Source organism: Argiope bruennichi, chromosome 9, assembly GCF_947563725.1.
Source record: "Argiope bruennichi chromosome 9, qqArgBrue1.1, whole genome shotgun sequence".
Lineage (NCBI taxonomy): Eukaryota > Metazoa > Arthropoda > Arachnida > Araneae > Araneidae > Argiope > Argiope bruennichi.
This window is the reverse complement of record NC_079159.1, coordinates 93380696-93394264: the sequence shown is the minus strand read 5'-3', so window position 1 is coordinate 93394264 and position 13569 is coordinate 93380696. Positions and strand designations below refer to the sequence as shown.

The 13569-nt window shown below is 28.2% G+C and overlaps 1 protein-coding gene across 1 annotated transcript in view; it reads right to left on the bottom strand.

Annotated features, from left to right (window-relative positions):
* The window catches only part of LOC129984563 (transmembrane protein 135-like), a 28178-nt gene extending 14880 nt beyond the window's left edge, over window positions 1-13298 (bottom strand). The window contains exons 1-3 of the mRNA XM_056094479.1: window positions 13172-13298; window positions 2773-3418; window positions 514-641 (exon numbers count right to left, since the gene is read on the bottom strand). Of these exons, the coding sequence (XP_055950454.1) occupies window positions 514-641; window positions 2773-2925 (281 nt within the window). The 5' untranslated portion in view covers window positions 2926-3418; window positions 13172-13298. The remainder of the gene's footprint in view (window positions 1-513; window positions 642-2772; window positions 3419-13171) is intronic.
* Window positions 13299-13569: the final 271 nt, after the last annotated feature.

The following is a 13569-nucleotide window of genomic DNA, read 5'->3' as shown; positions in this document are numbered from 1 at the left end:
GTACAATTTCTTACCTTCCTACTAGTGATAAATTAGGTAACTCTACATACAACAGTTTGATCTATATAGTGCCAAACTGTAAAATCATGAATTTTTGTTTCTATTACAAATAGAAATCATTAAATCTAATACTTTATGTACTACCACTTACATCTGTACTTAATTTCATTGAAATTTCTAAAATGTGGAAAGTTTTTTTTTTTTAATAATTTACATAAATATTTCAAAATCAATCAATATTTTTTCAAAGATAACATTTTTCTTACTTTTTCAAAAATTAGAATTTTACTTTGTGTTTCAAATAAATTTATTAATTAAAGGTCTTTAAATATTGTCACAATTATTTGTCATAGTGGGCTGAAGTTAGATTAATATCAGTCTAAAACTAACAATGTTATTGTATTTACATGATCTGCATATCTAATTATTTGTTCATGTCATAAATTTCTCAGCATGATTATCAATACTTTCTGAATTATTTTTCATAGATGTACATATATCAAATATACTTACCTGAATAAGCAGAATATAAATATGAAGGCAAACCCATTGACTCCCAGAAAACAAGATGATGTATATGTACTTTGTAAAGTGTTTATAAAGGCTTTCAAAGAAAATTTTCTCTGTAGAATTTGTGTTACCTAATTAAGTAAAATTATTATTTAAAAATTACAAATACTGAATTTAAGACAGTTATATATTTTATATATAAGCTAAAAGAATATGTTATGAAAATTAGTACTTTTATTAAATTAATTACTGAAATGTGATCATTAGTCATTAAATAGCAATAGTTATTTTAATAATTAAACAAAATATAATAAAAGAGAATGTAATAAAAATGTATACTAAACTATAAAAAATATTTTGTATACATAACACAAATTAAAACCAGTTATTAATACTCAAAAGATTTGCTTCATATATAAATTCATTGCTCTATCCAGCCTAAAAAAATTCAACAATTTTACAAATAAATATCAAAAGTTATTCATTGCAACAAAAAAATCTATCTAACAAGAAAAACATAATATTAATGTTTATTGTTTAACTTATTTTTTAATTAAATACATTTTTATAAAAAAAAAAAAGAAAAAGAAAACCATACACTATGGTAATTGATTAAATTGTAATTGAGAGATCAGACCAAAAAACTTTTTAAAGAAATCAATATTAAATTTTTTACATTTCTTTTCTAAATGAAAAGCAGTTACATGTGAATTTTAAAATGTAAATATGTAATGTGACAAAAGACTACCATCTTAAGTTGAAAAGTGTTTTGTACAATGTATTAAACTATATCTTTAAAATGTATTAATATTTTTAATTTAAACAGCTAAATCTAAAATTATAGTATAAAACTTTATGAAACACTTCTTCATGCTTTCTACATGTATTCAATAGATATAAATTATCTAAATATTCAACATTATATAAAACTATGCCTCAACTGATAAATGTAGATATTCAAAATTCAGTATATTATTTAGAGTCTGTGTTTTATGTAACATATTGCATTAAGAATAAAAATATGCTTTCAAACAGATCTATTAGATTTTTCCAGCTCTTTCAGTTATATATATATAAATTAAAGTTTATCAAAAATTCAAAAAAATCCTTAATCGAACATATTATATAAACTCTTGATAATCTTATAAATAAATATGAAAATTTTCTGTTTCTATATATAAGTGTAGGTATGAATAGCTAATAACATATATACAAGTGGACAATAACAATTAAAAAATATTACAAAGTGCTTTTAAAAATTGTATATGCATAAATATTTGTAAGATTCAGCATAGACAGTCACAAATAAATTAATAAATTCAAAGCAACAAATAAATAAATAAAATTCTGCTATTAAAGAAATAATTTTATTTGATGACTACAGAATATTAAAACATCAATTTTTTTTAACACACTGTTACAAATGGTAGTTATAGCACTCCTATTTTCCATAAACAATTATGTTAAGTGGAAGTTTTAAGAAGACAAAAACTGAAGAATCTTTAGGTATAACATTTAACAACATAAAATAGTAAGACACTAAAGCATGGAAATCAAAATATATGATTCCTTCTAAAATTTATCTGAAGTAATTTTGAGGGCCATAAAAATCAGCTTGGTCACCAAATAATAGAACAATGTAAATTTATAACGTTTAGCAATAATTTTACAGTTAATTTTGTTACTATTATCATTCAGTTATATTATTAAAAAAATTATTTAATAGGAAAAATAAATTTGTTTAAAATGTAAGTTATTATAGTGAAAGATCAAAAGATGACAATTTATTACAGGAGTATGCTTAAAAGTTGAATGTTAAACCAAACATTAAAACTGTACAATTGATTACAAATATCTATGTTTATCATCTCATGTTTCAAATTTCACTTTATATTACTTTACTTTGAAATTATAGAAAAGAAATATCTACACATTCTTTTAAAATGTAACAAAAAGTGCAAAATATCATTAATAGCTATGAACTTAAATTACCTCAATTGTATAAATATATTAAGTAATCGTTTGTTAAACCTGTAAGATAAAATTCAAGTTTTTATAGACAGCGTAATTCTACACAGAACTTACAAGGAATCCTCAACTTTCAATTGTTGTGAGAGCTTTTAGGAGGAAAAAAAATGATGACATATCCATTAAAATAGTGTGCAAATTAAGATTTTGGAGAAAACTGAATTATCAAGGAGTTCATTCTCAAATAATTGACAGAAAATATAAGTAAAAAATAAGTAACTTTCAAAAACTTACCAAATACAAGGGAGCATATATTTTCATTCCTTCGAGTAAACAACAAGCACCAACAGAAAGAGCTGCTGTATAACATTCTGGATCCCATGTATGACCAACTTCATAACAATTATAAGGCAATGATAATTCTCTTAATTTACTCAGAACAGCCATTATACCGGAAATGAGTATTAATTCTTATCTTACATATACTTTCACACGAATGTACTGCATTCGTTCAATACTTGTTCATTAAAATAAATCACAGATAACGCTGTCAAGAGGAAATGTAAATAAAAGGTAGCGAAAATTCCGAATGTATCATCTAAAACTCAAATGCAAACATGATAGTCGAATAAATAACAAAGAAAACAAAAAATTTCCAGGCCGTTGCCTTGACGACAGCAGTCGATTAAACTTGGCGATATATGTTGCCGAAGGCTAAAAGTAAACTGTTTATAAAACCGCTCTCAGGATAGGACAATCAGTTTCAAAGATGTCAGCTCAACTTTTCTTTGGTTTGGTTCGGTCCGGAATGGCTGAGATTCTTCCCGAGAAAAATATTTAAAAACAACCTTATATTTTCTTTCTTTCTGGTGTAAATGAAGAAGAATACGGCAGGAAATATTGGTTTTGATGAATCTTTCCGTGTCAAATCTCCGTGAATCTGAAAAACATATTTTTAGAATTATATGATTCCTGTTTGTTTGAAAATATGAAGATACAGAAATAGAGCAAATTAGGCTGATAAAATCAAATATATAGAATTTGCAGATTTCTATCAGATTTTTCAAAACCCAAACATGGAGAGTTTGACTGCGCGTCTGTTTGTGTACATGAGTACGCGATCATTCAAAAACATGAATATGGTAGACAGATATAGATTTAACTAAAGCATATTAAATTTGGGGAATCCAACCTCTCAAAGAGATGATTGTCTATCGGTCTATATGTTTGCAAATGTGTGGACACAATGTAACTCGCAAACGCAATGATTAAGGCGACTGAAATTTAATATGTTGTATCCATTGTAAATCTGTATCAGATTTTGGAAGCAATCGATGGAAAGGAAAACATCCAAAATCTGTACTACTCAATTTTTTTTATAGATTTAAGAAGCGCAAAATGAGCCATATTCACTTATTGATTATTATCCTAGCTAAAAATATTTTTCAAGGTATGTTTAAAAAATTTTACTTTACCCATATGTAATGTAATGTTTTTTTTGTGTGTGTGTGTGTGTGTGTGTGTTTTTAATATCAAAAACAATTTTGGAATTTGTTATTACCAAGTATCACTATATCTATTACATTTTTTTAATGTTTTGCAGAAGTTTTGTGCTTTTTTTTTAAATTGACAAATCAGTTATGTGTACAATAGATTCACATGAGCTGCTAGACGATCAGCCCCGACCTGCGTTTATCTTGCTAATTAATTCATTTTCTATATTGTCTTCACATTTTTATTGTGTTTTTTTTTCATGTTCTTATTCATCTGATTTGCTTCCATCCATCTTTTAACCCACCCACCCCCCACCCCGACGGACACATTCACTATATTGGTGTGCTGAGTTCAATTTTCGCTCTTTTCAATATGTAATCCATGTGCACTGTGTCTTTATAATTTGGTATAGAAGTATGTTAAAATAAGCACAGAGTATCGAAATCTCAGAATGGAGATGTAATAAATTACATTTAAAAAATGGTTTCAGGAAGTACTGCAGCTCTACAACTTAAACGCACGAACTGTTACTGCGCGATATCTCTATTAAAACTCGAGATTTGACGATTTATATAGAAAGTTTTGAACTCTATCGAAAACCCCACAGATAATTGCAAGGTCAAGTAATCCGTGTGTGTATGTATATATGTAAAGATATCTCTTTATTTAATTTAAATTCGAGTTAATTTCCTAACTTTTATTTTAATTTAGCCCATATCAATTTCATTCTTTTATTTCCTGGTCCAATTCCAATTTTTTTTTTTTTTTTTTTTTTTTTTTTTTTTTAACAAGCCCTCTAGGATACTGATGATTTTAGCATTTTTTCTCACACTCCGAGCGAAGAGATAAAAATACCTAATACTTACAACTTTCTTTTAAAACATATCTAATATTACCTTCCTTCAACCGACACGTGACAAAGAAATCCCTATCAGAATTTCATAGTAAAATCAATGATGGGGCAAATTTTCCGTCTCTTCTTGCTTTTGCTCTTGTGTCGGGCTGCAGAATGACGCATCTCTTATCTATTTTTTTCTGTAGATAATATGCCTTATATGGTGAAATAAATCGAAGTTATATGATATTTTAAAATTTAATTTAACTCCTGATTAATTTCCAAAGTTTTATCTTAATTCAGTCAGTATTAACTTCATTCTAAAATGTTCTCTTATTTCCTGATCCAATTCCACCGTTTTTGTTTAATTAATGCTGCAGAAGTTCTGTAAAATTACTTAAATCTACGGTGAAAATATGAAAATTTCTCGATCTAAACAAATTTTTTTTAAAGATACCTAGATTTCTCTATCCGAAATTGACATGCGTACAGAAATCCCTATCAGAATCTGATAGTATATAATGACCGGGTAAAATATTTTCTGCGTCTTGTTTGTACATACATTATGCCTCCCGGGATGGAATAAAAGCGAAGTTTTTATAATTACAAAAGTGTCTCTCTCTACTGCCACGAAACTGCTGTAAAATTATGTTATATATATATATATATATATATATATATATATATATAAATATAAAGAGGGAGAGAGAGAGAGATAACAAATCGCGAACTGACTACTCCGACCCACCCTGAGGCACACGGAAAAAGCTGAATGACCCTACCGCCGTAAAATTATTAGCGGCATCTAAGATTGAGTCCTAAGGACCATCACCGATCACTGTACTATCTCTCCTGTAGGAGACAAGTCCTATCATGGGTAGGAGGTAGTCAGTTACACACCGTTTATGTACCCACCAGGGAAGCGAGAATCAACCACCATGACTGAAGCTTCTCGTTCCCATGCCTAAGGTGCTCTTTGGTGGGACATCTCTCACGTTATACTTTATTTTTAAATTACAGCCAGTTAACCCATTACCACAGAACTAAGCCGAATAAATAAGGATTATTGTGACCCGCTGTTATGCTCATTAACTAAGCAAATTTTTGCATAAGTGAGTAACGTCTTACGTTATACGCATCGGAAGAATTTTCCTTGACATTATACGGAACTTACAATTATTTTTTTAATTTCATAAATATTTCTATGAAAAGCAATTTTTACATAAGAAACTATATTGATTGAATGTTGAGAATGTTGCAACGCTTACTTTATTCAGACATAATTTATTTCATTTGCATTAAAAAAACTTGCATTCTGAAATTACATTTTCTCTCATTTTATTTGGTTATCATTTCCTTTTAATATGTTTTGAGCTATTTTAACTCGATTAGAAGAGTAACGTAAAAAAATATATATACATTTTGAATAGCAGTAGATTATTAAATGGGCAAAATAGGAAATAACCTAAAGGCCCGCAATTGTTAGGGGTTCCAATTTTTTCTGCGGTATTTTTATTTATTTATTTATTTATTTTTTCATATATGAAATGGAGAGAAAGTATTGTAATCGTCAAAAAATTCGAACTTGAGAATCTCCACATTTCAGACTTCTCTGAGTCTGAAAAACGCATTTTTAGCATTATGTCTATCTGTCTGTGATAGGGATTGCAATATCGGATCAAAATTTCAATACCTGTATTCGGTATTTTTTAGATCTTAATACCGGGATCCCGGTTTTAATACCTGTAGTAGAAATTTTAGAAAAAGAAAGAAAACACAGGTGCTTCTTTGTCTTATTTGTCAGTTTTATTAGAGAGTGTAAATATCACAAAAATAATTTGTAATTTACAAATTATGACAGTATATAAAGAATCACAAAAAAATATAACGGAACATCTTATTTATTTAAATCACAAAAAAGCGCAAATATTAATATTCAGTCTGTGCTACTATTACAAATTTTTGAAAAATGATCTTAAAAAACATAATGCATCAATTGTACTGTCATTAAGCCTGAAAAGTAATTTTGTACAAAAATTACCAGCTGTTGAAAACGCTCTTACGGCATCTAAGCATAGTTGGTGGTACTATATGCTTTTTCCAAGTATTTACCTCTAAATCCTTCATCTTCAAATAAATCGATTTCTCGTCGGATGGTTTTGGATATAGTTGATTTCTGTATTGTATTTTGGTTCGTTGAAATTTTTTTATTTATCGCTAATTATAATTTTTGTTCAAGGGACAATTCCTTTTCACTATCGACATTAGTATCATCGTAATCTTCGATAATTGAACCGAATTCTTCTGAATGTAGATAGGTTTGTGGGTAAAAAATTTTAAGAAAATTTACTATAAACTTAATCAGATTTGAATTAGTTATTTTCTTTTCTTCTTTTTCATTTTCATTTTTTTAAATCATTATAATTATGTTAATACCATAAGACATTTTCTATTTCTGTATGCCTTTCTTCTGTGTGATTTTTCAATGAAATATATAATTCTTCAGATAGTGATGTGAGCTGTTCTTTCAGTGAATAGTCAGTTTTATTGGAAGTAGAGCTGATGCAGTTCTGGATATTAAGTCGAATTCACTATCTGTAAAATTAATTTACAGATTTAAGTCGATTATGGCTTTTTGGATTGGATTTCTCAGTTTCAAAAATCGTTCCATCATTAGGAGTAAACTGTTCCAACGTGTTTTAGAATCTAATATTAACATATATTCTGTTTTATTTGCAGTTAGTATATATTTTAGTAATATGCCATTTTTTATAGGGGAACGTTTAAATATCTTAATTTTTCGAACTTTATAAATTATACGAAGCAATTCTTGATGGGTTAATATTTCATCCTCATTAGCAATATCTTCTTCAACAATTACATTGTCATTATCTTCATTATCAATATCACTAACACTCTTACTCTCTTCAAAGTTGGAGTAAATTCTTAAGTTAGTTTAGTTTAATTGGAGTTGTTCTTTATTCTTTTGGTATAATACATCTATTACTCCTAATTGAATTCCATGAACATAGCACAATTGCTGATATCCACCAATCAACTTTCCAACTTTTTTCATAATTGTTGCTCCATCAGTCGTTATGGATACAGTATCTTCTTTCAGGATAATCCATATTTCGCTAATTTAGATCTAAGCAATTAATTAAGCCATTAATTTCGCTCGTTAGGGAGATATAAAAACAAAAACGTATACTATTTTGCTATGTTGAGGATCCCTGAACCTATAGTGGAGACAATTTTAAAAATTTCTAGTAAATACCGAAACAACGGTATTTAAACTTGTGAATATCGGTATTACAAAATTGTACAAATGGCTCAAAATACCGGTATTCGATGTCCCGGTATACCGGTATTGCAATCCCTAGTCTGTGACAACTCAAAAACGCTTTGAGCTAGTTAATGTAATGTAAATTAACATTATAATTATAAAACAAAGAATGCTAGATGAATAAAATTCGGTGCATATATTTGACATCTATAGGAAGACGATTATCAAATTTTGAACCAAATTCAACAAGGGGTTGACCCACTATCAGTCTGTACTTTCAGAAGCACGATAACTCAAAAATGAAATGACTTAAATATGTCAAATTTGGTATGGAATTTTTTGAAAATGCATTTTTTTGTCAAGTTTTTGTTTCATTCGGTTGGGAAGAAAGTATTTAAAAGCAAAATTCGATAATATTGTCCGCCAATGTCATTCTAGGCATTCTTTAGTATAACATCTTTATTAGAGAATATGCGAGAAAAGTTTCGAGGAGACTACTCGTGCCATTTTTTTTCTTCAGATTTTCAGTGTTTATAAATATTAAAATAATTAAGTGACTGTAATGAAACAAACAGAAACTTGACCAAATCTACTTGAAAAAGTCCTAATATTCTAATATGTTTTATGATTAACAAAATTGGAATGTTTTACTAATTTATTTGAAACTAAACTTATAACATTTTTTTTAATCGAGCTGTTTGTGATCCCACCCCCATCAGCCAAGTGGTCCTATTCAGTTGGTAAATCGGAAATCCGTCATTGGAATTAATTGTGAGAAAGGGAAATCGACAAATGAAATAAAATCTAAAATGACAAGAAGGACAATTTGTGTGGAATGTGTATCGGCGTCCAACAGGACTGACTATTAAATGTAGAGCTACCAAATTTAGCACAGAAATATTTCAAAATGTGCACGAAAAAAAAAGATTTTTCAAAATTTTAATTAATTAGAAATTAATCGAAATTTTGATGTTTTTCCTTCATAATTTCCAGAAATATAATAGCACAAATTTGATTTTTTTTTGCCATTTTAAAATTAAAAAAAAAAATGTCTTTTTTAATGATATCAATACAATGGTCATACGAACTTTTTTTAAATTAACGTATTTTAATTTTGTCAAATTTTTTAAATATTTTCTTTTACTTAATTTTAAATAATAGATTTCATTGTTTCATTGAAATTCAAATCATTTCCCTTATTCGGCCAAATATTTAATCTCGTGACTTTCTTCTATTGTTGAAAGTTAAGAAAGAAATATTTATGTTTATGTTTGTTTGCTAGCTGAGCAGTTTATATAAAAAATCAGAAAATGAAATTACAGTATTGCAAAAGACCACGTGAAGTTTGAATCAGATTATGTGTTTCGTGTTTCAAGTCATATGATAGTATGGAATTCGACTTCATTATGTAGTTTTATCCTTTGTTGATAAGATCATAAATATCAAGAGTACATTATCACAAAAGATTTAATTGAAATAATACGCAACCAATATTCCTGGCGTCTCAGTTGGTCATTAAGGCAGCTAGTAAGGGGGAAAAAATTGGAAATCTGATTAACTGCATGAATATGCGAATACGACTGTGTATTGCTAATATTTTAAAATTTGAATAGTAGTCCCAAACCCGGTATAAGAAAATAGCAAAGTCGCTTCGTTTTCGTATCAAACTTATTTTATCGAAAAGTCATTCTCTTTAACAAGCTGAAAGAGGTTTCAAGAACCGGTTGCGCAGTTGGAACATTAAAATTGTCTCTGCTCTAAACAAAATGTGAGTTTGTAAATTATATTGGAAAAGCGAAACAAAATCAGAAGTTAAAAAAGAGGGCAAACGCAAACTTGTTTTCTGGTTGTCTACCGAGTTCTTGCTCAATATTCGTTTAATTGAGAGCGACTGTTTCCTCATGCTGAAGTTCAAAGGAAAGTGACGCAAACTTAGTATTAATGAGAAGTTGAGTATTATTAAGTAACTAGCCGCCTTTGGCGACCATTTGGAATGCTGGAAATGGTAATGTTAGCTTGGTAATGATAGAAAAATTCAATTAAATACTCTGTCTCACTCAAGATTAATGACTTTATCGGAAAAATATCATAAGTTTGGAATAGTAATATTGATTTTTTTTTTTTTCCAATTTACTACGCATTTCCCTAATTTTCTGTCTATATCTTTTTACATCCAATTATATCAAAGGAACGAAAAGCAATATTTAAAAATAGGTGCACTTAAAAAAATTTCTCTATCGTTTGTTTTTAAAATTATATCATACTTATAAGTACAACTATATATTACAACTTTATAAAAAGAATACAATTTTTATAAAAGAATACAAGAATAAAAGAAAGATAATACAATTTTATAAACGAATACAAAAAAAAAAAAACAATTTTATAAAAGATTACAAAAATAAAAGAAAGATAATATAATTTTATTAAAAGAATGTAAGAGTAAAAGAAAGATAATTCAGTTTTATAAAAGAACACAAGAATAAAGGAAAGATAATACAATTTTATAAAAGATAACAAAAATAAAAGAAAGATAATACAATTTTATTAAAAGAATACAAGAGTGAAAGAAAGATAATACACTTTTATAAAAGAATATTAAAATAAAAGATAATTCAATTTTATGAATAAACACAAGAATAAAGGAAAGATAATACAACTTTATAAAAGAATATAAAAGTAAGAAAGATTATACAACTTTACAGAAGAATACAAGAATAAAAGAAAGATGATAAAATTTAATTGAAAAAAGTTTTTACACCAAAACTTAATCAATATGGAAAAATAAACAGAATTCTTACATTTTGGACATCAATAATGAGAAAAAAGCCAGGGTAAAATATTTGAGATGCAATGAAAACGATTACAGTTAAACTGCAACAATGAAATATATTGTAAAAAAAATATGCTCAAAATATTTTCTAAAAAATTAATTAAAACTAAAAAAAATTATTCGGCAAACTTTAGATTAACTGATTTTTTTTTTGGGGGGGGGATTGTAAGACGATATTTTCTGCTTTTAAAATTTTCCGACATTATCATGGAAAAATTTAAAATTTGCTTCAATTTTAATTAATTAAATTTTTTAAAAATCTCTCTGAATGCACATTTTTATATTCCATTACATATCTTTGCCAAATTTGGTAGCTCTAGGCTAAATGGTTTGTATTATAAAACACACCAACACATACATTCTTCTTTATAAAAAATAAAAATATGGATAGAAATTACATGGAGTTCAACAGCGAATAATTTGTTTCGATTTTGTAGATGTTTGGAAGATTGGTTCGTCCCTTTGTAATTAAATAAAATATTAATTAAAAAACGTTTACAGAAACTGCAAGAAAACAAATGAAAACATATCCTTCGTTGTGGATATTTATATTACTTTTCATTATATATATATATATATATATAAATGTAAAACTAATGCGTAATATGTAAAACTAATGCGCAATCAGTACTACGTATAAAATGAAAGTGATACTTCCGTTGCCCTTGTCAAAGGTCTCCATCGGCGTGTGGCTGGAAATCCTATGTTATATAAGACTAGTGATCATTTGTTTGGCGTTCTTCTTTACTTCTGCTTTTGTTTCGCTCTGTGGCGGACGTGTTTTGTCCGCGTCTTTGCTTGTAAATAATTATGCTTTCACGAAATGGATATTAAAATTAATTTTAAAATATAACATGTCTTCGAAACTACATTCTGCTTCAACAAAAATAATGTTACATATATATATAGTAAATTTATTAATGATATTACTTTTAATAATCTTGCAACGTTGTTGCAATAGTTAAATATATAAAATACAGCTTCAATGCTTTTCTCCATTAAAGATCTTTTGTGTTTTCAAAAAAAATAGTCAAAACGTTTGTTGTTGTTTGTGTATGTATATATGTCCGTGCGTGCGGAATTTCCAAAATCAAATATATAGAAAAATAAAAATACAAGTTAGAATTATTAAACTTATTTACTACAAAAAGATGATCTTCTTAAACCTTTCTTGCATACTCTCTAATAAACTTATAATGTCAGAGAACGCCCTGCATATACTGGCGTACAATAGTTACGAAATATTAACTTTTGGTGTGAAAATTCAAAATTTTTACTGAATTTATCCTTGGCGAGTAATTTGGCGATTAATCCCTGCATCTGTTGATAATATCCAAAAATAGAATTTGTGCTTTTGACATGTTTTTCTCCATCGATCGAAACAAAGATTTGCTACAAACTGCACTTGTAGTCATAAAATCCCATACCAAATTTGATATATTTAAGTCAGTGCGTTTTTCAGTTATTTCGTTTACATATTTCTGAAAGTACAGACCGACAGACAGTCAACATATAATTAGATTGGCTCAAAATTTGACAAGTATGTTAAATTCTATACTATAGACATTAAATCTGTGTCTCGAATCATATCTATCCATCTCTCTTCGTTTTGTAGTTGTCGTGTTAGCTTATATTCGAACAACCGGATTTCCTCGAAGCAAATTTTGCTAAAGTGGTAAAAAAATTGGGTTGAAACGGAGTTTAACCCCCTCCTTCGCCAAATTACGATAACGCCCAAAAACTGGAAACCTCCAGACTGGCCAACTTATTATCTTTCACCTTTATTATGCGCTATGATTGGACATTGCTCCCTCGCTTTTGAACATTTCGCAAAACAAGACCGTCGTCGGCGAGTTGGCGATTTTTGAAAATTGCGCCAAGCAGGGGGTTAAACTCCGGTCGTACCAAAAATTGATAGAAATTATGCAAATTTGGTGTAAAAACCAAATTGTACGAATATTTTGACGATTACTATACTTATTCTATGTTCCATATACGAGAAAGTAAAAATTAGTAAAATTATCTCATTGAATAATGTTTCGAAATATTTCAAATCAAGATAGCGAAAAGTGAGGCTACAAATAATGTTTACTGTTAGAGATCTTGATATCAAGCGATAAATAAAGGTTATCGGTCAATAACAGTGGTAAAAAAATTTAGACCTTCGATTGGTCCATTTTTAAATAGGAAAAAAGAAAACAATAAAAATATATTGGAATACAGGAGTGTAAGAATCACTTTTCACCTTATTTGGCGATCTTTGTAAACTAACACATCCATTTGGACCTATATGATAATTATCAAAACGAGTTCATTGCAATGAATTGGAGAAAGGTAGTAGGGTAAACTAGAGAAATACTTCATTTTCGGAACTTGCATGCCGACGAGAAGCTAGATGATGAAGTCTTCAAATGTCAAAAGTGGCCTCTTCCATTCTACTATGGCCTCTTCCGTTTTTATTCCGACAACCTAAATCAGAGTTTCTAAATCAGAATTTCTTATTAAGTTTAACAAATAAATTTTTCAAATGTTAAAAGTGGCCTCTTCCGTTTTTATTCCGACATTCTAAATCAGAATTTCTTATTAAGTTTAACAAATAAGTTTTTCAAATGTTAAAAGTGGCCTCTTCCGTTTTTATTCCGA